This window comes from Cygnus olor, chromosome Z (genome assembly GCF_009769625.2).
Source record: "Cygnus olor isolate bCygOlo1 chromosome Z, bCygOlo1.pri.v2, whole genome shotgun sequence".
Taxonomy (NCBI): domain Eukaryota; kingdom Metazoa; phylum Chordata; class Aves; order Anseriformes; family Anatidae; genus Cygnus; species Cygnus olor.
The window spans coordinates 57,636,954-57,664,942 of NC_049198.1; the positions used below are offsets into that span (position 1 = coordinate 57,636,954).

The 27,989-nt window shown below is 37.5% G+C and overlaps 1 protein-coding gene across 9 annotated transcripts in view; it reads left to right on the forward strand.

The window, feature by feature from the left end:
* The window catches only part of FER (FER tyrosine kinase), a 201,388-nt gene that overhangs the window by 28,587 nt on the left and 144,812 nt on the right, over positions 1-27,989 (forward strand). For 7 of the 9 annotated variants that reach the window (XM_040540453.1, XM_040540449.1, XM_040540452.1 and 4 more), the window contains 4 exons: positions 13,173-13,356; positions 15,767-15,904; positions 18,000-18,119; positions 23,760-23,882. In XM_040540453.1, coding sequence (XP_040396387.1) covers positions 13,173-13,356; positions 15,767-15,904; positions 18,000-18,119; positions 23,760-23,882 — 565 coding nt within the window. Of the gene's footprint in view, positions 1-13,172; positions 13,357-15,655; positions 15,905-17,999; positions 18,120-22,000; positions 22,361-23,759; positions 23,883-27,989 lie in introns of those variants that run through there. The other 2 variants (XM_040540456.1, XM_040540457.1) reach the window with 2 other exon arrangements.

The window sequence follows — 27,989 nt, forward strand, 5'->3', positions numbered from 1 at the left end:
ACGCGACGAGGAAGGCTAAAGCCCACCTAGAGGTGAGGCTTGCAAAAGAGATAAAAGATAATAAGAAGGGTTTTTTTAAGTATGTAAACAGTAAAAGGAAGACTAGGGATAATGTGGGTCCCTTGCTGGATGAGAGGGGTGTCCTGGTAACGGGAGATGCCGAGAAGGCGGAGATACTGAATGCTTTCTTCGCTTCAGTCGTTGCTTCAGGGACTCCCCCCCGGGACTCCTCGACCCTGGTGGGGGGAGAAAGAGGCTGGGAAATGGAGGGCTCCACCATGGTTGACCTGAGGGTAGTTGGGGAGTGCCTGAGTGGGCTCAACGCACACAAATCCGTGGGTCCCGATGGGATGCATCCACGTGTGCTAAGGGAGTTGGCAGAGGTGATCGCCGAACCGCTCTCTATCATCTTTGAAAGGTCCTGGAGAACAGGAGAGGTGCATGAAGGCTGGAGGATAGCCAGTGTCGCTCCGGTCTTCAAGAAGGGCAAGGAGGAGGATTCAGGAAACTACAGGCCAGTCAGTCTCACCTCTGTCCCTGGAAAGGTGTTGGAACAGCTTGTTCTGGAGGCCATCTCCAAGCAATTGGAAGAGAAGAATGTTATGAGGAGTAGTCAGCATGGATTTACCAAGGGGAAGTCGTGCTCGACCAACCTCGTTGCCTTCTGTGATGGCATCACCAGCTGGGTAGATTGAGGCAGAGCAGTGGATGTCATCTACCTTGACTTTAGCAAGGCTTTTGATACTGTCTCCCACGACATCCTGATAGCAAAGCTGAGAAAGCGTGGGATAGAGGAGTGGACAGTAAGGTGGGTTGAGAACTGGCTGACTGGCCGAGCTCAGAGAGTGGTGATCGGCGGCGCAGAGTCCGGCTGGAGACCTGTGACTAGCGGTGTTCCCCAGGGGTCGGTGCTGGGTCCGGTCTTGTTCAACATCTTCATCGACGACCTTGATGAGGGAATAGTGTCTGCCCTCAGCAAGTACGCCGATGACACGAAGCTGGGAGGAGTGGCTGACACGCCAGAAGGCTGTGCTGCCATTCAGCGAGACCTGGACAGGCTGGAGAGATGGGCAGGAAGAAACCAAATGAGGTTTAATAAGAGCAAGTGTAGAGTCCTGCACCTGGGAAGGAACAACCACAGGTATCAGTACAGGCTGGGGGATGACCTGCTGGAGAGAAACTCAGAGGAGAAGGACCTGGGGGTCCTGGTGGACGACAGGTTGACCATGAGCCAGCAGTGTGCCCTCATGGCCAAGAGGGCCAATGGGATCCTGGTGTGCATTAAAAGGAGCGTGGCCAGCAGGTCAAGGGAGGTGATCCTCCCCCTCTACTCTGCCCTGGTCAGGCCTCACCTGGAGTACTGTGTCCAGTTCTGGGCTCCCCAGTACAAAAAAGACAGGGATCTCCTGGAAAGAGTCCAGCAGAGGGCCACAAAGATGATATGGGGCCTGGAGCATCTTCCCTATGAGGAAAGGCTGCGAGGCCTGGGTCTGTTCAGCCTGGAGAAGAGAAGACTGAGAGGGGATCTTATCAATGTTTATAAATACCTGAGGTGTGGGAGACAGAGGGATTTGGCCAACCTCTTCTCAGTGGTTTGTGGGGATAGGACAAGGGTCAATGGCCACAAGATGAAGCACAGGAAGTTCTGCACCAGCATGCGAAAGAACTAAGGTGACGGAGCACTGGAACAGGCTGCCCAGGGAGGTTGTGGAGTCTCCTTCTCTGGAGATAGATATTCAAGGCACATTTGGACGCCTACCTGGGCAGCCTGCTCTAAGGAGCTTGCTTTGGCAGGGGGGTTGGACCCGATGATCTTTCGAGGTCCCTTCCAATCCCTTCGATTCTGTGATTCTGTGATGACCATGGCAATCACAAATGTAGCCTGGCTGGTCATGTTTGGGTGTGGAGTCTCCGTGTGTCAGGCAATCTGTTTGGTGCTACTCACTTGGTTGATAAGCAGATTTTGCCTTTTACAGTCCTTTGTTCTATAATTTTATGTGTGGTGAGAGAAAATAAGCTGGTAGGGGTAAAGTCAGCGAGCTGAACTAGTCCAGTGCCTCTCTAATGATGTGTACTTAAGCAACTGGGGAAATACTTGTTCGTTCTGATAGCCTCTTCTGGTTTTAGAAGGTGTGGGGTGGAGGCCTTTTGTAAAAACTTCTTTTGCAGAACTGAGGGGATCATTTGGAGCAAAATACAAAAGGAAAAACTACTAGATTATCTTTCCATAATGAAACGGACAGCCCTCTGAAATGTTTTGAATGTGTGATATAGAGAAGAAAGATGTGTAAACTTCTTCCAGCAGTGGTCCCAAGTGACAGTCACAGATCGGGTGTAATGCTGTGCCTACAGCGCTGTAGTGCCATCAGTGACGCTGAGTAGCAAGGTACTGTTGTATGGCAACACGGCATGTGGGCTTAGCTGCAGCAGGAAGACACATCAAAACAAAATTTATGCCAAATGATAAAGACATGGTTTTGCCAAAGAAGAGGTCACAAAGTTCTAAAAAGTTTCATAAATGAAAGGTAAAGAACACAATCTGGAAACTGTGGAACAGTTGTTGACGTTTCTTGTTACAATTTGACTCTTCGTTGATCCGGTCACTAATTATTTCCAAGTAAGGATGTTCTTCCCACAATTCTTTTTATTTCTGCAGAATGGTGCTTCTGTATTAAATTTATTTCAGTGTGTGTTTGTTCCAATTTTTTAATTCTTGATTTCTTCTTTTTTTTTTTTGATTAAAGAGTATTTACTGTTAGATTAAAAAAAAAAAAAAGACTTAAGCAGGAAAATGATAACGTGAAATCAAAAATATTAATAAATGTGATCTTTTCCTTACATTTTAAAATACATATATATATATATATATATATATATATGGGAAGCATTAATTCTTAGAATTTAGCATCTATTTGTATAGCTGATTTTGGTATTAGGTGTTAAAATGTGAAATAAGGCTTTTATATCAGTTAATTTTTGCAAGTTGGAATAGAGCCAATTTGGCCTTGGGAGGTTCATACTGGATTTGAATATAATATCTTTAGGCAGCAAAATTTGTAATTTTCATGTAGATACATCTTGTACAGATGTTTATTGTGTTTTTGTTGATAGTTAATTACTGACTGAATACAGGAACTATGTTGTAATATTCTTATGTGATAGAATGGATCTGAAATAAAGGAAAAATATAATGATTCTTAATACATAATTTAGTTATTTCATTTTATACTGTTACAGCAGTATAAAATGAAAAACATATATGAAATTTCCCTAGATTGGCTTGTGATCCTTGACAATGTCATGATTTAGAGGAGACTAGAAATATTAACAGTACACCTAGCACATTGTAAAACATTGCATCTGCTGGAAAAATGCTTTCTGAACCCTGCAACTCTTGTGATTTAATACTTCAGAATTGATGTGACTTCATACATATTGAAGTTTCATGACAGCATAAGCTGTATCTATGATAAATACTGTTAAAAGTTAAAATACTGATAAAAGCTGTTGAAAAAGCTTTCATTAAACCGAAGTATTGTCCTGCTACTCTTTGTGATAGCTGAGTGGCCAGAAAATGCTTTTATTAGGTGGCTGGTGCATTCATTCTGAGATGCCTGTAAAATTATACTGCTACATTTCCTAGTGGCATGTGTTGCCTTTAGGTTTTGCTGAGGTCAGAGAAACTCTTAATATTTATTTATTTATTTACTTATTTTTGACTGGAATTTAGGTGTTTTAAGATGAAACAAATACTGCTGTCTGAACTGGCCTGTCTTATTCACAGATGTCAGCAGGTTGGAGGGATTTCAAATTAATACTCTATTGCAAATATTACAACTCATAGACACTACACTAATGCTTGAAAGGGCTAGGGTTGTTTCTTGGGTGTGAAATAAAGCTTCTAGAGAAGGAAACTCTGGGAATTGCAGTGCCAAGAGATCTTCGTGACTTCTGGTGGAGTTTGGGACCAGCTTGGACATACTGTTTCCACTCAAAGTGGACATGCAGCATCAGGACCTGCCCTCAGGCTTAACAGACAAGCACTTACAGCTTAGCGAGAGTTTTTTAGTGGGGCTTATTAGCTCAACTATCTTAAAGCAGTTCATAAGGTTGCTTTTTTGTTTTGTTTTGTTATTTTGTACTTTGTTTATCTTAACTTCTGATATGCATTAAGCAAATTTCTTTTATTGAACTAACTCTTAGCTCAGAAGTTTAGGTCTTCAGTGTTCTGTAAACTTGAAATCTGTAAGTATATACAAATATTTTTTTTGTCCCCATCAGAAAAATATTTGTTATTTGCACTCATTAATTTGGTAGATAAGGTTTGGGAAAAACTTCTTATCCTTGTCTCAGGAATAAGATGAGTGGAGGAGGAAGTGGGTGATTTTCATTGTTGAAGAAACATGTTCACGTAAGCCTCTTGCAAGATACAAAGGGAAGAAATAGACCTTAGACTCCTGTCTCTTTTCTGTCTTTGTGATTTTGGTCTTGCGGAACTCATGTTAAATAAGAGCACTGTGCTTGCATCTTTTTTCTTGGAAACAAGTAAACAAACAAAACAATCCTAGCTTAGTTGTAGCAGTTTGCATAAAAAGTCCTGTGTAGATTGGTATAAGCTGCCTACTGATGGGAAGCAGCGAATGGCTTCCTTGGGTTGTTTTGCTTGCACGTGTGGCTTGTGCTTTACCATGAGCTGCCTTTATTTCCACCCATGAGTTCTTGCACTTTTACCTTTCCAATTCTCTTCCCCCATCCCACCTGGGGAGAGTGAGTGATCAGCTGGGTGGTGCTGAGCTGCCTGCTGGAGCTAAGCTGCAATCTTGCTTTAAAAAAAATGTTCCTAGAAGATTATCTGTGTGAAAGACGTAATCATCTCACTAAGAAGTACAAAAAACGTTTTCAGTAGAATAATGCAAGCAAATAATATAAGGGAACATTCTTTTCTAGGCACAATGAAATAATGCTCAGTGAAAACGTGTCTCTTCAGAGTTGAAATAAATAAGGAAGTGATTATGTGGGAGGTTTGTTATATTGATAAACAAATGTAGAGACAAAAATATGAAGAATTATCTTTGTTATCAGAAACGATGAAAGATGTAAATGGAAAGATAAATTCAGTTCTGGGAAATTATTTGAAAAACTACTGTCATAAACACTGTTAAATTTCTAATAGATCACTATAGCATTGGTGGAGCTTTATGCTTTATTGCTGAGACTTAAAAAAGAAAAAAGATTTTAAAATAAACGAAATATTTTTTTTCCCGACTAAAATGTTCTCAATATTTGCTTCCTTTCTCAAAGGAGGATAGATACTTGATTCTAGAAAAAGTAACTAAATAGAATAAAAGCCCTGATACTTGCCATTTCTTCTCCTTTTTAAACTTGTCTGAAATCAAATGCTGTGGTACCCAAGTGAAGTTTTAATGGAGGAAATTGCAGAAAATCTTAAGCTAAGCTTCCTGGCTTTTCTTGGAGAGTAAACCATGAAGGTCGGACAGTCAGACATTAATTTAAAATAAAGGCATTTATTTTTATTTTATAAGCCACAGAATAAGCCAAAACAGGGATGAGATGTCCAAAGGAACCTTCTTAAGTGCTCAAGGAGGATAACTTGTTCTGTGCTCGTACATCACGGTCTGAGTTACATCGGGAGAAGGGAGGGAAGAGGACGCACACTCGTGTCCATTGTCCTCCTGCTCTGCACAAGTTGGTCACACTGGAGGCTAGGCCGAGGAGTTTGAGAGCAGAGTTTTTGTCTGTCTTGCTCTGTAGTGTGTAATAGATAATTGGATAGAATTCCAAGATTTATTTCAAACAGTACAAATATAAATTGCAAGATGTAAAAATGTAAATCTAACAGGAAAAATGCTGCACGTGTAGCTTGAGAAGAGTGAAGAAGACTGCAAGGTCAAGCAAAGGTAGGATTCAGCCACCAATCATAAAGCAAATTGTGCAAGTTTCAGAAAACCTGTTTCTTTACACTGTTAGGGAACAGTTCCTGTAAATGTGTAGTTCTGAAGAGGAAATGAGACGAGAGAAGAGACTATCCTGAGCTAGGTCTGAAACAACTATGGCATCTTTGCATTCTTTAAGAGCGTTACAAGATCAACATTCATGTATTACTGCTCCCTACTTTCCTCTATGACTGTAACCTTTGGAAAGGCATTAATTCACATTGTCCAATGAAGCTTTTGGAAAGCTTGCAGAAGGAAAAGTGAAATCTCTGCCCAGGCCCCAAGGACTCAGACAGCATTGCATGTCCCTGCCTGGTCCCCCTAGGTCTCCCCCCACCTTGGCCCAGGCCCAGGCCGCCATGTCGAGGGAGGTGATCCTGCCCCTGCTGAGGCCACACCTGGAGTGTTGTGCCCAGTTCTGGGCTCGCCAGTGCAAGAGGGACACAGAGCTACTGGAGTGAGTCCAGAGGAGGGCTACTAATACAATTAGAGGACTGTAGCACCTGTCGTACGAGGACAGGCTGAGTGAACTGGGCCTGTTTAGCCTGGAAAAGAGAAGACTGAGAGGAGACCTCATTAATATGTATAAATATCTGAGGGGAGGGTGTCAAGAGGATGGAACCAGTCTCTTCAGTTGTGCCCAGCAACAGGATGAGAGGCAACAGGCACAAACTGAAGCACAGGAGGTTCTGGCTGAATATGAGGGGGCACTTCTGTACTGTGAGGGTGACAGAGCACTGGGACAGGTTTCCCAGAGAGGTTGTGGAGTCTCCTTCTCTGGAGATATTCAAAACCCGCCTTGGTGCCATCCTGAGCAATGTGCTCTAGGTGATCCTGCTCGGCCGGGGGGTTGGACTAGGTGATCTTCAGAGGTCCCTTCCAACCTCGGCCATTCTGTGATTCTGTTGTCATTTGTTATCAATAACCAAAATGTTCCTCTTGCTTTAGGGTTCAGGTAAGGCTCCTTCATATGGGTGCTTGCTTACTACTGTTGGCATGTATTTCTTGGTTGCAGTTCACTATGTGTACCACATAGATAAGCACCTGTATAGTTTGGGAGCATCTGCTCGAGCGTGAACTTTGTCTTTTCATTTAGTATGAATGCTTCTAATGTAGCCAGACACCCACTTTTTTTCTTGCTTCAGCCTCTCTTAGAAGCAAAGTGGCATAAAATCCTTCAGTTCTCTCTGGCATCACTAGTTATTTTAACTCCATAATGACGTGGATTTTTTGGTGTCCTTCAGCTCTTGCTTCTCATGTACTTGTGGGGCTTTGCCTGTCTGCTTTTGTGTCTTTGCTAGCTGTAGTTCTTTGGTACCTTGATTTTAATCCTGATTTTTATATATATGTACCTGTTCAGATCTAAAAGTTCTTTCTGTTTTCAGTTCCGATTCAGTATCTTCTGTTATTTTCCTTGTCAGTTCAGGAAGTAGTAATATTCACCTTGTATTCTTCCCTGCAAAGAAGCATGTGCAGGTTTTTGAAATCCATTACATATTTTTTCTGATCGCTGTTTGTTACTTTTGTCAGAATTGCTTTCCATGTTTGTGTGTGCAATCATTTTTTCAGCGTATCAATGAGAATTAAATTTTAAGTATTTATTTTTAACTTATATTATCCACTGAGTGTAAAATCCTTCCTGTACCATGTTACAAGCGTTAGCCAGTGCAGCATTAAGTCATATTGCCAGCACACAAATGAGTATATGCAGTTCCCTGCTGCCACCAGTTTCTTTACATGCTTTGATATTGTTTGAAGAACAAGTAGTGAACCACAAGTTATCTGGCTAGTAAAGTATCCTCTACTCCTGAAGCAGCTGTTTTGGTCTTGTGCTATAGTGTTTTCTTTCTCCAACTACTAAATACTGTCTTATAACTAATGTTCGTATGAGTGAGAGGCCGGAGGCAATCTTTCTTGAAACACCCTAACCTCGGACTCCTAGTGTGGGATTTATGTGAAAATTGGACAAGAAGTTACTGCAGACATTTCTCTCTAATGGTAGACATTCTAAATGGCTCCATCAGATTTATGCTGCATTCACATGCTATATTTAGTATTTCAATTATGCTGTTTCAAAAAGCAATTATGGTATTTATTGTTTTGTAAGAGAAAACACTTAAAAGATGCAAAAATCTGAGAGAACATCTCAAGTGCTGACAAGGTTTTGGCTATCTGTGTTTTGCCAATTTTTTCTTCTTTGAAACATTTTTTTCCTTTCCTATCCACAGAGGTCCCAAACAAACAAATCAAATAAAAACAAAGCAAACTTAAGAACAAACAGCTTAAAAACTGATACTGTGAGGAGGTCTTCTAGAGAGCTTTTCTTACCACTGTTGCAGAGCAATGCTGAGAGGAAAAAAGTACAAACTTTCTGTAATGCGGGATTCTTTGGTAGAGGGCTTTGTTTGAGCTGAAGGACTTCAGTGAAACAACTTCAGGGATTATGGTAGCGTGTATCCATTAAAGTACAGTGTTGCACTTCTTTTTTCTACCAGCTGGTCTACAATGTAGACATAAAGAAATTGTTTCTTAGAGCATTCAGTCTTGGAGTTCTTCATGACCACTTTCTGCATTTAACCTACCCAAAACATTTCTTTTAGGACTTCTGATTTTGAGGGGAGTGCTTTGTGTTTCGTGTTAGTCAAACCTGAGAATTTCACTGTATGCTTTTCTCCTTCAAAAGGGTAATTTTTAAATAAAATCTTCTGTTTTAATGGTTGGCCTTGACGATCTTAGAGGTCTTTATCAACTTAAATGATTCTGTGTTTATTGGATCTTTTGGACCTTTGCTTTTGTTATTAGCTGTTACATAAGATTTAGCTGAAGGGTTTAAACTGAAGGAGCTTAACTGGAATTTTCTGTTTTTCAGAAACATTAAAGAGTTGGTCATTACTTTAACTTGCACTATCATAAAGTTGAACTTGAAATCTGAACAGCTAAACTTGTACTAGTTCTTGAATCTTAAATATTGCACTACAGATACCCATCAGGATGTTGATCCTTGTTCTCTGCAAATTAGTGGATGCTTTACTCTGTATTCTGTATTGTCACAGTTTTGCTGTTTGAAGGAAAGATCTGTAATCCAGATTTGAAAAGCTTAAAACCCAAAGCTTGCCCGTGCATGTCTTCAAGCTGCATCCCCTACCATCTTAAGAAAAATCAGTGTATGTCAAACCATACAGTGCTCCATCAGTAAAGGTTTCTGAACAATTAACTACAACAAACAGCTTTCAGCTGTTAAACTAAACCAAAAATTTACACCATAAATAACCACTACCTAATAGAGACTATCAATATTGTATTTCTTTCAGAAACCTCATTAATGTCTAAACTACCCCTTTCTCCCATCTCTGTGGAGAATAGTCCTTTGCTATACATTGCTCTTTAGGAGAACACCTCCACTAATTTTAGACTAAATCAATGTATCATACACACTAAACTTTTAAATGCAGCCTTTGGACCTGTGATTAATAAAAGAAATGTAGCTACAGAGCTACAGTATTATTTCCACACTGTAATTTGTTTTTTAACACAGCAAAATGCAGTGAGGCTGAGAACACAGTTGTTCTATGTGTCAATTAACACAGAAGAAAACATCCAATTTTCTTTATCTGTATAATGAATTTCATAAATAGATCTAATTATAATTCTACTGCCACCAGTTGTTGACAAATCTGTTTAATGTTTATAAAAACAGACTGTGTGTACAATATGTTAAGCTATAAACCGTATTATGAAGCTTGCAAAATTCAATTATGAAAGTTTGACATTTGCAAAGAAAAGGCCGGCATTCTTGCTATGCTATTCTAGAGAGTCAAGTATTTCAATTTCTAGTAAAAATTACTTGAAGTTCAAATATCAGAGTATAATATTTTTGAGATAATTTTGGATTATGTAAGTCAGAACATGCTGGCCAAATAGCCTGAGTAAGAGTGGCCAAACATATAATAAAAACAAAAAACAATCCAGCATTTCTTCCTCTCCCACTGCTGTGTTCCCCTCTCCCAAGGAGTGCTCAGTCCAGTGCCTCTGCTAAAGGATTAGTCTAAGGCAAGGAAAGCTTGTTTTTTCCAGCTCTGATTTCCAGCTGCGTTGTCTTCTCCCCTTTCATCCAGTCCCTGGACTGTAGCTACTACTCGATGGCTTCCTCTCCAGACTCTCTTCAGTCGCTTTTCCATTATCTTTACACATTCTCTTATTCTCCACAAAGACCACGTAGATATGTCTTGTCTCTAGACAACCAACTGTAACCAACTGTATTTGAAAGCTGGGTGTATATGATGTTTTGATTTATTCTCAAATTTGTTGAAGTGTTCTGCTAAGGAATAACAAACTTTGTACAGCAAAGTCCTCAAGGCAGATGGGAAAATGGGATACTGAGCTATACCATTTTCCTGTAGTCTTGGTGCACTGGTGTCAGACATGTTCAGTCACTCTATTTTCTGGGATGCTATTCTGAGCATGCTGTTGTTTTTTTTAGTTTTTGTTTTTCTAAACTGCCCTCCAAGTGATATATGTTTAATTTAGAAATAAATACTACAATATTCTTATGTTTTGGGAAAATAATATACAAATAAATAAAATGGTCTCCCCATGAAAAATGAGTTTTTGGTTGTTCGCTTCATTCAACATCTTTATCAGCGTCTTTATTACCTCATATATCAGGCCCCAACTAATATTCCTGAGGCACTCTGTTGTGTGCCTACTTCCTCCTTTAAAAGCTGATCATAATGTTTCTGAAAAAACTTCCTCAAGTTTCTTTTGAGTTGTAAAGCTAAATACCTTCCTGTCCTGCTAATTTTTTCTTAGTTCGTTTGTTCTCTAACCTCTTCTTCTGACGTCTCTGAAGAGAGATTCTTTGACTCTTTCATACGGAGACATTTCAGCATGGAAATCTCTGAAGGTCATTCACAGTGAAAATGAATGCAAAAAAAAAAAATATTTTTTTTTTCTACCAGCTCCTTTTATATAGCAACTATTCTTTACATTTTCTGAAGAGCTTGCTGACTCCAGTGTATTTGAAAGGATTTATTATCAGTTTTATTGCTATTTTACAAGTTTTTCCTGCAAATCTTTTTTGACATGTGATAATGTGTTTCTGTGTTTTAATTTATCAGAGTTCACAAACCTTTGTGTGTCCCTTGTTTGACAAAATTTCAGCTTTTCAAGGTCTGCTTTCAAGTCTCAATCTGCCACTTTTTCGTTTCATCTACTACTTTATGATAGGTGGTTGACATGTTAAAATAAATTTTTTTTATTACTTAATTTATTTTAAGACTGTAAGAAATGTATCGGTATGATTGAGATTTTTAGTTAGTGTGTGTTTATCTGTGCAGGTTACTGTGAATCTGCATTTGATAATTGCAGATACAGATTCATTTAAGATGCTTTCAGTGCCTGAAAAAAGTCATCAGACACTTCATAAATATCAGACACTTCATAAATATTGAGGAGATAACGAGAATATGAGTAAGAGCTTATACGTCTCAGTAAGGAAACATGCCAAAATAATATATTATCCTTTTATGACAAGGGCAATGCATGATCAAGTTGGAAATATTCTAATAGAGGTGCAAAACTGCCTGCATAAAACTGCTTGGAGAATGGTTATTAACAGGGTCCTGTCAGAATAACGTATCCTGTGGGACACGAAAGGATATATGTTGGGATTAGGTGTGGGTGGTCTTCCTGTGTTTCATCACTTTGAACCAAAGTTTACTTATTAAATTTACTGGTGTCACTGTACCTTAAAGGGATTTAAAGTGCATTGGAGGACAGATGTAGAGTTTAAAATAATTTGAGAAACTGGAGAGATGGTTGGAAAAATGTAGTGGGTTCTTTTTTTTTTTTTTTGTCTTCCAAGATCAGATTAACTAGATCAGATTAATTAGGTCATCACTAATTAGTGATGCCATGTTTGTATGGCATCCAAAAAAGGCACTTTTTCTTTCATTTGAAACGATCTAGAAGCATCTGGATGTATGACTTACCCTGTGGCTTTCAAAGTTGAACCTTGACTGAAATTTCATTTGTGTGAGGCTGTGAGCCATTTGACTGAAAAGAGAAAACAGGATTTATAAGGGAAGACCTATACATTGTTCAGTGTGAAGATTACAAGACTGGGCAGACGAGGAGAATATCTAGTCTTCTACTGTATAAAAGATGGATTCCAGAGAACTGTAGAATCTGTATTTCATGTCCATGGCACACAGATGAAGTAAGCAAGAGTATAAAGAGTTTATTGAACCAATAAAAATTTAGGTTGGAGAGTGAAGGACGAGATGGTGGGTGAGTGTCTTATCATATGAGTGTGGGGGAGTGCTATCATACCACAGCTAGCACACTGACCTGAATTGTACTGGGAAGTGGCAAAGTTATCTGTCATTGCAGGTTGTAGGAAGATCACAGAAACATATATCACATAGTTGTGTAATCACTGTGGCAAAGAGTAGAATAGGTGACCTCTTGAAGAACATTGTGACTCTCTAGTTCAGCACCCAACTGGTCTTGTAAGCATGGACTTCAGGATTTCTAGGTTCCAATAGCGTGGAGATGAGATGGTAATGGTGACCTTCCTATATTCCTTATGCATACCAACAGTGATGAGGAAATGTTAAGTTGTAGTATTAGGGCAGAGAGTTTTGGACAGGAGTAATAGTGCTGGAGTTCAGCTACTGATATGTAGACTGCATCAGTGCTTTCTTGGGATGATATGTGGCACTAGATTTTTTGCTCAAAATAAATGACAGCTTCTAGGTGAATCAAGGGTCTAACCTAGTAGGACATCTTTTATTTTCTGCTTTAAAAAATAAACGTTTCCTTTCAGGCAAAAAAAAAAAGTATTTTTGATAATCATATGAATGAGTTTTATTCTTAATAATGGTATTATTTCTATACCTGTGTAGGTAGTAGTTTTCATACACATTTAGATAAAGAATTCTTGGATTTCTACTCAAAGTAAATGCAGTTTTTTCTTCCTTAGTCCAGAAGAAGAAAACCAAGGCATTTGGTCTTACTAACAACCTGAAAATGGTCAAAATTTACTTTCTTCACTTGAAAATTGTCAAATTTTACTTTCTTCACAGTAATACCTTGGTAATGTATTTCTTTAGGAGAAGAAAAGCTGCAAACTTACCATGAATCTTTTAGAATTATGTTATCCACAAGTTTGTATACTTTTAAATCAACTTTTCATCTTCTGTTTTTGTTTTCCGTTAGGAAAGGAGACTGAGAAAGCCAAAGATCGGTGTGATAAAGCCACTATGAAGCTTCATATGTTGCATAATCAATATGTGTTGGCACTGAAAGGAGCACAGTTACATCAGCACCAATATTATGATACTACGCTTCCTCTGTTACTTGATTCACTACAGAAAATGCAAGAAGAAATGATTAAAGCCCTGTAAGATCTCTTCCTACGTATATTTAAACATGCAAAATTTTGTGTGCAGTATCCTAATATATCCTTAAATATCCTTATAGACTTATTAGAAAATGATAAACTTTGATTATTTTTATATCAAGGATAATGAGAAAAGCTACTTGCATCTTTCAATTAACAATAACTGTGAATAGATAAGTATTCAAATACAGACAGTAGTTTTGAGGGGATGCTTAAGCATTTTGGCAAGACACTGTCTTCTTGTAAAACTTAAATTTTACAGATAGACTGCAGTGTTTACAACTGAGCTCATCCTTTATCCTCTCCTTCCGCTGGGATAGTATAGAAGTTTGTTGCCCCTCCGTAGTCTTATTTTTATGAAACTCTCTCACTAACAAATTTGCTTTAAACTCGCCAACCATCTTGACAGTCATTTTGGAGGAGGTCCAGGCAGATGTATGGTTAGTCATAGGTATGGACAAATAACAGGATCATGTAGACCTAATCTCAGTGAAGGGAATCCAACCTTAAAAATACAATTACCTTTTCCCTGAAAAGTCATTTTCTACGTAATTACAGAAGATATGCAAACTGATGATCTCGGAGAACAGAAAATTAGGACTTTAAGCCCTCTTTTCTGGTCTGTAAGCACTGTGCTGCCTCTCTGACCTTCCTGAAGCATGTGAGTTGGTTAGGTCTTTTTCTTGGGCATTCTGTATATCACTTAGTTTAAAAGGCAGGGTAGTTACTTTTTCATGTAGGTATTGTTCATTTAGATGTGATGCACTCATTTTCTTACCTTTTCTGGAGCCTATGTTCATCTTGACTTCTGCACACAGGAAGTGAGGGAGAGTTGAGGATTTCATACTCTATATGCCTAGGTGATGCAGACAGCATTAACGGCCCCATATAGTATCATATTACTGCCTTTGATGCTGGTGCAGGTTAAATGAAATAGACCTCTGTAGTAGTCTCCTCAGTCCTTTTAATCTTTACGTAGAATCACAACAAGAGAATACAGGTAAATTTTTCTGTTGCAATTAAGTTGATTTTTCAGAAATGTAAGTCATAGTAATTCACTGAAGAGTTTTATCATGCAAAAACCTGTTGAACCCATTTGTCCTTGTTATCACTGAGGTAAAGACTGGAAACAAATTTTGTCAATAGCTGATCATTTTTAGTGAGATCTGAGTTGATTGGAAAATTAGTGCTTTCTGTTAACTCTGGGCTTAATTCTGTAAAAAGAGATGGTGATGTCAGGTGTCAAGCTTGATATTGCCACAGTATGAAACAAACTTCCTTAATAGTTCTGATTTGGCAGATCAGTTTGCTTGGCAATCTTGAAGTGTAGATTAACGTTCCCTTTCTCTTAGATATAGCATTGCTGTAATTGACATTGGCTTCTCTCTTTTGTTGCAGTCTTTGAATTGTTTTCTGGAGTGTTTTCAGACATGTTGTTCACAGGCAAGGCAAAATTCTTCTCTTGTCTGTTCTCTCCTCAGAAAAAGTACTGGAAAAATCCAAGCAAATAATGCTTTCTTACTGAGTAAACAAGTCTAGAGATCATATCCAGGATAAAATATTAATACTTTTTTCTCTGCATTTTTCTCTGGTATGGTCAAAATGGATCAGTATTTGAAAAAGCTTGCTATACTTCAGCACCTGGCAAGCCAGAAAATCTGTCAATAAAAAAAAATAAAAAGAAATTGTAAATGATTTTGAGGGTTCATTTATGGAAAGCGGAGAACAGGAAAGTATTCTGAGGAAGTGTTACTGGATGCTATTAAAATCTGTGGTAAAATATGACCTAGTCCTTTACTACTCCTTAATCACTTGCTTTTCCCCACTTCAGGGACCAGGTAATGACAAGGCTGGATGACACGTACTTTCTTGTGTGAACCTCTTCCTTGATTTTGGCTCTTCTTGTAAATATATGCCAACTTGTGATGTATGCCAATTCATAAAATGAATATATGTTAAAGGATGGATAAAATGGTGAAAAAAAAAAAAGTTTTCACACTGTCTTTTTGCTTATGCCAGAATATATTTAGTTTGTCAGTCAGGGGAATATGAGACACTTCAGTGTAGATTATGACAACCATGTTGTTGTGAAAAAGGGTATCATCAAGGAGCTGTATGTGTTCATTTTCCTTGTAATCTCTACAGCTTTAGTTTAGGTACCCTGTATGTAGATGCACTGAAATCAGTACAAGGAGCATGTTATTAGACTTCTCCACCAATAGCCGATTTGTAAAGAAGAGGCCACAATTGATCTATTATTTCTTTGAGTAATATATTGTCTTATTTTTTCCCTTTTTAGCCAGTTGCAACAAGAATTTGTAGAAACAGCAAATTGAAAGTTTGAAGCATCTTCAATGCCATCTATGCCTTCAGTGCCATGTTATACACTAGAATTTTTTTTCCTCTCTAGAAAAGGAATCTTGGATGAGTATAGCCAGATCACCAGTCTTGTTACGGAAGAGATTGTGAATGTCCATAAAGAGATCCAGACCTCGGTTGAACAGATAGACCCCAATTCTGAGTATAATGACTTCGTAGATACTCATAGGTATGTATTTCCTCCTTGCTATGCGTGTTAATGTTTCTTAAGAAAATCTTGCATTAAACTGCAACGCTGTTTAAGCAATCAGAGTTTAATTTATTTCTATTTGTTTTGTTTTACATTGTTACTTATAAAGCTTTAATCCTAGTTTGAGAAGTAGTTCTACCTGCATGTGTAGAAGAAGGTTGGCTGAAAGTCAGGCTTTTAACCTTGTTTCTTTAACCATCCATCTATTTGGCTGGTTCTAGAATAACAAAATTCATATTAATGTTACTGTGATTCTCTGAACCATAACTTCGGTAATACGTGATGATCTAGATTCAGTATGGGCTAATTTACTGAGTATTTGGATGCAGTTTGCATCCTGTGCTGTGCTGTGCTGTTTGTTTGCTTTATTTCTCTTACTGTCTATATTGTGGGTAAATGAATGCTAGGCATCTCTGTGCACACTGCAGTATTGCAGATTGAGCAGTGCCTGAAACAATCTGAGTACACAGATAAGGCCTTTGACATGTCCCACATGACATCCATGTCTCCAAATTGGAAAGATAAGGATTTGATGGGCGGACCATCCAGTGGATAAGGAATCGGTGTGAAGGCCACACTCAGAGAGTGGTGGTCAATGGCTCTGCATCCAGGTGGAGGCCAGTGATGAGTGGTGTCCCTCCGAGGTCTGTCCTGGGACCGGTGCTGATTAATATATTTGTCAGTGACACGGACAGTGTGATCAAGTGCACCCTCAGCAAGTTTGCAGATGACACCAAGCTGAGTGGTGCAGTTGATACAACAGGAGGAAGGGATGCCATCCAGAGGGACCTGGACAGGCTGGAGAAGTGGGCCCATGTGAACCTAATGAGGTCCAACAAGTCCAAGTGCAAGGTGCTGCACCTGAGTCAGGCAATCCCAGACATGAGGACAGACTGGAAGAAGAACTCATTGAGAGTAGCCCTGCGGAGAGAGACTTGGGGTTCTGGTGGATGAAAAAGTTTGACGTGAGCCAGCAGCGTGTGCTTGCAGCCCAGAAGGCCAACTGCGTCCTGGGCTGCATCACCAGTGGGGTGGCCAGCAGGTGGAGGGAAGTGATTGTCCCCCTCTGCTCTGCCCTTGTGAGTCCCCACCTGGAGTGCTGCGTCGAGGCATGGGGCCCCCAGCACAAGAAGGATGTGTGGCTGTTAGAGTGGGTCCAGCGGAGGGCTATGAAGATGGCCCTCCAGAGAGGGCAGGAGCAGCTATGAAGGAAAGGCTGAGAGAGCTCGGGCTGCTCAGCCTGGAGAAGCTAAGGTTCCGGAGAGACCTCATTGTAGCTTTTCGATACTTAAAGGGGGCTTATAAAAGCATGGAGAGCAACTTTTTGCTCAAGCAAAAAAAAAAAAGATAGGACAATGGGTAATGGTTTTAAACTAAGAGAGGGGAGATTTAGGTTAGAGGTTAGGAGGAACTTCTTCACTCAGAGGGTAGTGAGGCACTGGCAGAGGTTGCCCAGAGAACCTGTGGATGTCTTGTCCCTGGAGGTGTTCAAGACCAGGTTGGATGAGGTCCTGGGCAACCTGATCTAGTGGGAGGTGTCCCTGCCCACAGCACAGCGGTTGGAACTAGGTGATCTTTAAGGTCCCTTCCACCCCAAGCCATTCTGTGACTCTTGTGTTAATGCAAGAAAGTTTTATATTTAAAAAAACAAAATCAACCAAACAAAAACAATTGTATTTGCCATTTATTGAACTGTTACTGTACATTGGTGCATGTGGAAATAGTTTTAAGACCTCTTGTGTTATCCTTTTTTGTTAATTTGCATATTGGTAGTGGTTAAGTGCAGGTTTATAGCAGGATTAGTGGACCTATGCATGTAGATTTCCCGAGAACCTTGGTTATCTTGTGAACTTAATTCAAAGAACTGTATTCAGTTTTATACTCTGGTATGGTTTTAGGACTCTGTTCTTCATTCAAAGGAAAAAGAAGATGCAGTTGCTGCTTTCCATTTATTCCATATGTGATTTTATCTATATTCCATTACTAAAATAATTCAAAGTATAATGGTTTGCTTTATGCTCCACTGAAAGATGCATGTTAATTTTACAAATACAACATTTATTTACTGGATTAGGTCATCAGAAGTTGTTGAACAAGAAATAGAGTTTGATACGTCTTTATTAGAAGAAAACGAAAACCTTCAAGCTAATGAGATCATGTGGAATAATCTAACAGCAGAAAGTTTACAAGTCACGTAAGTCTTAACAAAACTTTCTTGCTTCAGAAATGCAGTCCTAACTTATATCTCACTCATCTCATTGCTTTGGTGTGTCCTCATTTTTAAGGTCTGCTTTCTAAAAACGGGAATTTTCAGGGTCTAAGCCCTTGCCTATTGCTGTTTTTATTGTTCTTTAGCAGAACATACCCAGGCCCCATGGAAGACTTGTCAGCACTTTCAATATAGTTACCTCTCCTCCCTGTTTAACTTATACAGTGCCCCATTTCTACCATTAATTCTCCTTGGGAATTCATTTACTTATCTTCCCAAAAGTGTTTCCACATTCAGTTCTCTAGGAAAAACACTGAAATCTGTTGATGAAGCCACCGAGTACAGTACTGCAGTCAGTGATTTGGATTGCCATCCAGAGAAGTTTTCAAATGCATTATTTCACTTGTTTTGTAAATGTTTGTTTTAGTTTTTAAAGGAAATTCTCATTCATCCTTACAACTTTTAAAATGTTAACTTACTAAAACAAGTGTAGGTGTTGTATTTCATTTCATGGAACCTTCAGTCGGTGTGGTAAAATATTACTGCATATCTTTAATATTCATATTTTCATATTTAAATATTTTAATTGATTTTACCAATTTCATCTTTAATCAGTTGTTACTGGCGAACAAATTTCCTGCTGAAGTTGTTATCCTTTGTTAGAATGTTCTCATATCAACCTTAACTTTTCCATAAAATGGTCCAATGCAATCACTTGTGAGATTGCAAATATTAATTGTACACTTATACATTTTTTTATATTTCCTACAGCAGTTTAAAGTGATAAAATCAGAATTTCATTGTTTTATAATGATTTGGTGTCTGTACTTTATTTTAGTCTATGTTTGACTTGTTTGCTTTCAAATGCATAACTAATCTAAATAACATAGCAGTGGTTGGTTATTGTTGTTTTTTTTTTACTTTTTTTCTGCTTAAGCAAACTTGAAGAAAGAAACAGTTGTTTCTTATAGTTTATTGTGAAAACCAAACTCATAGAGAGTCCTCATAACAGTAAGATATTTCAAATATAAACGCATTACAGTAAAGCTTCAGTAGATTGTTCTAATCCCATGCTTCCTCGCTATGACAGATTCTCTAGATTTTCTTCATTCCTTTTCAAGGTTATTAATTGTCATCTCTTTTTTTCCTGTGTAATCCAATTCCTTTTAATATTTTTTTTCTTAAATAGGTATTGCAATAAGTTTTTAAATGTGCACTTTTAGTTTTCTTTGTCAGACTTGTCCTCCTTAGTACTAAAACAGCTTAATCTTTCTTGTGAAATAGTCCCATGATAATTAAAACCCCTTCCTTCTGTTTAAATATGCTTCTGTTAATAATACTCTAATTACATATTCTGCATCATTACTAAAGTGGGATTATTCCTGGATAAGCTATGTAAACATTGTACATATCTAGATCATCTTCAGCTCTGTGACAGGAAAAAATACGTGCACAAAATCTACCTTTTTGATATGTTTTACAGTTTTTCTGAGACTCTACCTTCCGTAGCTCAAAACAATAAGTAACTTACTTTTTGGCTTTTTAGTGCTTAGAAATAAGACATCAGCATATCTAAGTAAAAAGGCTGAAAAACTGCTTTTCTAATAAAAACAGATTTCATCAGAATCTTTTATGTTTGTAAATATGTATCTACATATTTGCCTAGATAAACAAATTCAATGCAGTTTCCAGTATGTCCTGTTACTGATCTTGTATTCAGACTCTTCAAAATTCTCTTTTAAGTGTTACTGTATTCAGGATCTTCTCTTTCTGGTATATGTTATACTAGGAACTTGAAGCACAGAAGTTTATCTGTACTATGGTCAGACCAAAGACTGGCTTCACCAACCATCTTCTCTCTGGCATTGGTCAACAGGGAAAACTAGGGAGGAGAATAAGAACAGTGTCATCTCATATTTTTCAGCTTGGAAATGTTATGACTTGGAAGTAGTATTTGTTTGTAAAAGGATTAGATTTCTTTCATGAGTTTGTCCAGTTTCAGTATGTACAAGCATCTATTGTCAGTAGAATATCTGGTCAAGGAATTCTAAAGGTTAACTTCATAATGTATGAACCTGTTACTTTTTAGTTTAATTTTTTTTGACGTAAGTCCTTGTTTTGGCAAAGAGTAGGAATAATCTGCCCCTTTCCACTCATGATAATCTAAGCTTCTGTCGTACTCCTACTCTATCATCTTTTTTTCAGAGGAGTCTTTATTTGTAGTTACTCCTTTCACAAAACTTACTCATACCTTTTATCAAGCTTGTCATCTTTCTTTGAACGTTTCCAGTGTTACTGTATTGTTTTTGAGATGAGCGACCAGAATTGTACAGGTAGTCCAGATGCATAGTTTAGAAAAGTGCATAATGAGGTTTCCTTTCTTCTTCTGCTTCATTTTTAACAAATCCAAGGGAATCACTCCATTTGATTTCCTGACTGGTGCAGTGTGTCAAGCCAGTGCTTTCATGGAATCATCCATTTTAATTTCAAGATCTAATTTCTGAGTGGTACTGGTCAGTTTACAGCCAGCCATTTGCTGTGTAAATAAAGTTTTAGGTTGTTTTTTCTTCTGTATATTTGCTTATTTCAATATGAATTGAAATTAATCTTTTAAATAACAATCCAGTTATTGAGTATTGTAAGATCCAGCAAAATTCTTTTCTGTTCTTCACATTCAGCTCTCTCCTTTATTAGCTCAAAAACATTGTATCAGCATTCTTTGTCACTTTTTAAATTGCCCTTTGTTTGGGTTATTATGAATGTATTAAGTGCAGATTTTTGTGGAGCTCCACTAGCTATCTCCCAGCACTGTAAAAACTGACTGCTTATTCTTTGCTTCTTTGTTCCTTTTTTTGGTTTGCTTTTTAGTGCAGGTGAGAAGCCCTTCCTTTTACAACTACTTAGTTCTCTTTAACTGCTTTTGCTAATATGCCTCATTAACTGCTTCTTAGATTTTTTTTTTTTTTTGGCTATAGTCTTGATTTAAAATCACTATAGAAAATCAAACCAAAACAGGTATTTGTTTCAACTTACTATGTATTACTAGAAGTTTGCAAGTAAGATCAGTATATTTATCGATAGATGATGATTTTTTCCCTTCTGTGTGTTAAAACAGTAAGAATTAGACTGTTGAACTCAGCTTTAGTGTTTAGATTATTGCCTTGGATCTTTTAAATACTACATCAAAATGTTTATGCATAGGAGAGAGAGTTTCGGTATCTACCAAATATAGATAAATCCAGTACACTGACTGGATTTAATTTCCAGACTTTGAAGGGATACAAAGATGTATATTGATCCAAACTCAATAATTTTGGTTGAATCTGTTGTATTTGTGAGCATACGAGAGAGAATCGACAACTTTACATACATAACTTATTGGAGGATTTAATAAAATATGTATCCTTAAAATGCATTTAAGTGATGAGAAAACTGTCTCAGTTTTTCGGTTTTAGGTAAGTATGATTGAAGATTTGACAGAGAGAGGTAGTTAAAAGTTGATGTTGACTAACTAACCTTTCTAAGTTGTTAGAGAGACATAGTGTCTCCTGATAAATATTGATGACTGTCTTAGACCAATATTGAAATATTTGCAAAAGCAGAACAGTAAAAAGTTTATGCTTAGAAGATCCTAAAGTAACTCAGAAGTTTTTGGAAGAACTACGTTGACATTGTTTCAGTATGATGCTGTAATATAAAATCAGACATTTCTGAAAAGTTAAAATATTTCAATGTGTTGATTCGTCGTGTATGCAATCATACATTCCGATGATGAACAATCTTATTAGTTTGGTTTTAGTTCATTGAATACTGGTGCTTGTGTATATCTATATATGGTAGATACTAAAGCTCTGTCTCCTCTGCAGAAACATTCTGTTACAGTACTTTGAAGATGCAAGACAGTGATCTCACAACTACAGATCATCAGCCTAATTCCTGTTATTTCAGCACTTGCAGAATGGATCTTTAAAAAGTCATCATCTATGGATAAAAGATGCAATATACTGATCTTACTTGTAAATTTCTAAGTGTAACATCTGCTTCTTGTGAGTCAGTTCTTGAGCCAAATACAGTGTTGATTAAAATGCTGATTAGAAGGCTGATCAAAAAGCAGTATTTTCAGTTAGAAAATTGGTAATTAATTTTTAAGCAATGTATTAAAAAAGTTGATAGCTGATATTAATTTAGAGACTGTGTAAGAAAATTGTTGTTTCTGAGAAGTTGAGCATACAGATTTCGATAACCTAATAACAATAAAAATGTTTGATTAAAAAATGGGCTTCTGAGAAATGTTTCAAGTGTTGTTCTTATGTCAAAATAAACACATGCAGATGCCGGTTCATTTGGGAAGTAAACTTTTATCATTCACTATATGGCTTTTTTATAGTCATTTAAGTCTTATAACATCTATGACTGGCTGAATAAAGAATGTTTAATCAACATTGTATAAAATATATTGGGAGGAGAGAAAACTAATTCAATGTTAAGATCAAATTATTCATTCTGGTATATACAGCACCTGCAACGTGGGTCCCTAGGTATATAGAGCGTGTAAATTACTCTCAGATGACCTCTGATACTCTCACATCTGGAATAGTTAGGAGCAACAGATCTGTGCAGTAGCAAGTACTATATGTATTTTGCTTTTATGCCACTCTTTACTACTTTACAATTGGGTTTGAAAATACAGAGAAAACAGATGAAGATGAATAGGTGAGGGAAGATGCACACAGTGCTATATATACCACTTCCTTTTGGGCATTCGCCTATCCAAATATATTTTCTATATATTTTATATACATGCACACAAAAGTTTTTTTTTATTTTTAATTTTTCTCCTGGTTTAACAATTGCTTCATGCCAACGTATCTAGTTTTATATCTATTTTAGAAGTCATCATTATGTGAGTATTTGTGCAGAGTTGTATGAGAAGTGTGTCACAAAGTCTCATGTTACATTTGTTGACTTTTTGGTTATTGAAATATTTGCTGCTATAATTGCAAAGTTCCATTAATGCTTTTGATGTGCAATAACTGTTTTTCTGTTAGTATTAAGTGTTCTTGTACAAGTTTTTTCTTGACTTTGAATTTTCCATTAGCAAAGATTATGTGGCTTTTAAAAAGTTAACTGTAGAGAAAAGTATACATCTTGCTTTTATCGTGAAAAGTGCTGTTTTAATTGGTAATGCAGGACCTCTTGGTTCTTTTTTCATTGTTTCTAAATGTGTATACATCCCAACTACTAATTCTGTGTATTTAATCAATGTGCTTCAGCAGTCATAAGGTTTTTGTTTTTTGTAAAGCATCTCGTATATTAGCAATATATTAGGAGGGCATTAATTCACAGAACTCATCACGCATTCTAGAGAAAATTTTATTGATAGAAGAACCTGCAGGCAGCAGATCATTCTGTAACCTTATATGTTTACACAGGCTAGTGTGGATCTGTAAAATATAGGTTAATAGTGTAATATAAATTTGTATCCACGAGAAAGGCCATCAAGCACTGAGCAGTATAAACTAAAGACTAATGCTTCTTCTCATCCTCAGGAAAAACAACAGAAGTTTCCAATGTTGTACAGTTTTTGTACTCACAGTATGGATTTCTGTAATGTATGTCTTACAGGTTAAAAACAGTAATAGAAGAACTGATGCAAACACAGCAAACGCTTTTGAGCAAAGAGGAACTTGTGTTGGAACTAGAGAAAAAAATAGAAGAGTCCTCTAAGACTTGTGAAAAGAAGTCAGAGTAAGTGCAATTGAAATTTCAAAATAGAGTAATTTGAGGGTAAAGTGTGTATAATGTAATTCTTAATACTTAAATAAGAAATAATCTCCAGTAGTCTTGTTCTGCTTTTGTCAGAAATGATTCTTATTTATAAACAACAAGTTAGTTTCCCATTTCAAAAATAAACCTTCCCGACTGCAGATCCTTGTTAATTAGAGAACTGACTGCCTCTTTTAAATTAATTTTGTTGTCATACTGTTGTGATGGCTGAAGAACTGGACCTTTGGTTAGTGTTGTAACTTCAGCTTGAAGGAAGAAAAGGAGTCAATTTAGGTTGTCTCTTTGATTGACAGAGTTCATTGTGTGCATACAATTTTGTGAAAGACTTTTCAGAGTGGAAGTCATGTAGAAGACTTGTAATCTTTCTTATGCAATAAATATGTTTGGAACTTGTCAGGTTGGGTTCATTCTTCATGGCATTTTCTTCAGAGTACTGAATGTAGAAGCAATATACCCTATGGTACCGCTCAGTAAATAATGAAGGTGAGGGATTAATGGTTATTTTACATGCCATAAATAAATCATTCATCACAATGAGTCATTCTGGTGCCAGATCACTGGTCGTCTTCTACCTCTGGTTAATATTCACATCCTAGTCTAGACTGAAGTAATTACAACAGATTAAAAAAAAAAAAAAACAAAACACTTTTCTGTCTATAGTGATGTTTTTCCAATTCTTCTTGTGACCGGTCATAGTCTTACTAACTTGGTCATAAGTACAGATTTACAATGCCAGTGAAACGGAATGCAATTCCTCAGGTAATGCTGTCTGCATACACAACAGAAACTTTCTTAGCTATTTGTTGAAGGCACCTTGTCAATTGATGCTATCAATTGTATTTTACTCATATAAGAAACTTTGTGTGTGTTTAGTTACTGTGATTAGATAATTTTCTGTTCTTTCTTTGATGAATTACACATATACTCACAGTATATTTTCCAGTTACCTAATTCATGAATTCATGACCTACCTTCTTGCTGCATGTCACATAAAGGATAAGCAGTCTGATCCAGAGAGTTTTATATGTATATATACTCATATATATATATATATATATATATGAGTATATATATATTAATAACATGACTTTGTCATTTTTGCTGCTTTTCCGTAGGAATGTTTCATTATTCATTATTGTATTCATTATGTATTCATTATTGTCCTTCTGTCCCTCTGAAAGTAGTTCAGACTATCCCTGCCTTTCCTGCTGTGTGTAGGCTCCTTTGGCTAATCCTGTAGCAGACATTTGTGGTGTTGAGAAGATGATTTCAGTCCAGACTGCACCTGTCTTGAGGCTATGTTACTGAGCCTCACCTAAGGTGTTGAGCTTCACCCTTCAGCGCTGAGGAGATCTTCTCGGTAGCTGTTTTATCTGGGCAATATGATGGTAAAGTCTGCAAAACTGAGTTTCCTATTTCCTTCCCTTGAACCAGTTTGGAATTCATTTGCTTCCCCACGTCTTTCTGACGCAGCTTCAGCACTGCCAGACTGAGCTGTGTTTACTGACTTTACAGCTGCAGTCTGTGCTGAGGCTTGATAGTGTTTCTCTGTGTCTAATTCTGGCAGCACTATGAATTGAGCTTTACACCTACTGCATTTTTCATTAGGGCATGTGGTGAAGTGTATCTCCACACCCGATTTTGTGTAACTCCTCAATATTAAACTGTATTGGTACTATTTTCCTGGCACCAATATCCGGTTCTGCCTTCAAATGACAAAATCACCCGCAACATGGAGATTGTTTTATATATATATGTGTGTGTGCGCGCACAGTATACCATCTGCACTCCTGACAGGGTAGCATATTGGATATTTGGTCTTTGATTCAGTTTACCTTTCTACCACTTTCCTAACTGTTGCCCTCTTCTGGTCTCACAAGCATTTTTTACATAAGATCTCACTCTGTGAGGCTGGTAGTAGCTCTTACTAGCCACAAGAACTATAAAGTTTGCATTGATAAAAGCCATAGGCAAAGAGTTTATAGATACTAATTCTTTATGCATAGATGGATTGGTGAATGTTCTCTGATGGATTTGGGCAAAAAGTCAGATGGTTATCTTGGTACTCATCTTGCCACAGTCCAGGAAAGAGAATATAGCACTGGAGTTTCAATATCTAGGGTATGTCTTCTCTCTGGATCATGAGTTGTAACCAGTCAGCGTTTGGGTTACTGTCATTTTAGCTATCTTGTATATTCTCCAAAGTTCTGCTGATGGTAAAAGGCCATATTTTCATGGGGAGATCTCTTTTTTTTTAATTTTTTTCTTTTTCTTTTTTTTTTCCTCTCCCATAGTGAGGATCAGATGAAGAACACTGTCTTTAGGAGAGATTATTAATTTCTTTGTGTGATGTTTTTAAATATCCAGTCTCACGCTTAACTTTGCTTTTGGGTCCTCCAGTTGTGACTTCATACATCAGATTCATCCTTTCCGTACAAGTGATCATTTGGCTGGATGTAAGGGCTTAGGTTCTTTGGTAACTTAGTACAATGCACATGTCTGGGGATATGACATTTTATCTTTTCCCGCCAGTGACAGATGGTTTTATTACTTTAGAACTTGTTTGAATAATCATCTGTCTCAGGATAGTACGTGAAGGAATATTTTGTCATCTAAGACTTCTAGATTTTAGTGTGTTTGAGCTATGCCTATTTCACGTCCAGTGTTTACATGTGCAAGTTATGGCAGAGCAACTTCTTATTGTGTCAGCAACAAGGTTGAGTAGTCTCTCCTGCTTTTTTGGACACAATTGAAGCTGTGGATGTGCAAAATTGATAAGCCTTGCAATTTTAAATTTTTTTCTTCTGGATTTTCCAGTAGTTTTGTGGGCAGTGTCGACAGAGCTACTTGAACCTTGTTCAAGAACACAACAACCAACTTCATTTCTGAAGTAGGAATAACATGAGACACATTTGTTTTTGCCAGGGCAAATGAAAAATCCTTCAATATATGCTCAAGTTGTTATCAGGGATAAATTCTAAATTTCCTTTTTTCTCCAAAGGGGAGAGCTCACAGGAGTGTATGTCTTCCAGAAGTTATCCCGAAAGTACAGAGGGACAGAGTACTGTGATTTTCTTCAGTACCCTTGTTCTCAGTAGATCTGGTCCTTGACTTCCTTAATCTGTTCTTTCAGACTGTGAGAAATCTGTCTCTTTCTAGACCACATTTCTAGTCTCAGTTGGAGTGTTTTTATAGTTGTCCGTGTTGTACCATTGATGCTTTTCTTTTTTGGGCAGTTCCTAAGGGTAACAGAGTCATCTAGGTACCTGCTTGATTGTCTATTTTGGAGTGTTTCTTGAAGTTGAATGTGGGGGTTCTTTGATACCTTAATGTAAAGAACTTTCTCGTAGCCATCTTCATTTAATTGATCTCTCGTGTTTTCCAAATGAGGAAATTAGCTTTCTAGCATTTCTTTTAATATTGTCATTTCATGCTTTTAAGGCTGAATTTGGACTTGACAGTGTCAATGTAAGAAGGACTTTTTGCTTTTACACACACAGGTCTCCATCCTTCTGGGAGTCCCTCAGACTCTACTTTATTCATTTCTAGGCGAGCTGCAGGGTTTGGGGCTTTGTTTATTTATCTATTTATTTATTTCTGTGTGGGGTCTCTTCAAATGGCTCTCTAGTTGCCTGCAACGAAGGTGGAAACCTTGATGATTGCAGCACAGGAAAGTGGTAAGAGACAAATACAGTCTTTTTATGTAGCTGTCTGCTTCAAGGCCACCTACATTTTTTTTTCATTCCAAATTCATTTCCAGCTCAAAAACTGATTAACAGTCTTCAGTGCTGCAACTGTTTGAGAAAGGAGAATCTTGGGTCATTAACAAGCTGTTTTTTTATAAGGTAACAGTTTGAAGTCTGTCAGTGTAAGAATGGAGGCATTAAATCTCTCAAATAAAGAAGAGTCAATAAATAGACTAAAAACTGGAAAGTGGACATAAAATGTAACTGTAACTAAATCTTGTTAGTCTGAGTTACTGACCTGGAAGAAAACTAACAGATAAGTTGACGTGACACACTAGTAAACTCGAACTGAGTTCTGTATTGCACTTGGCTAACGGTGTTT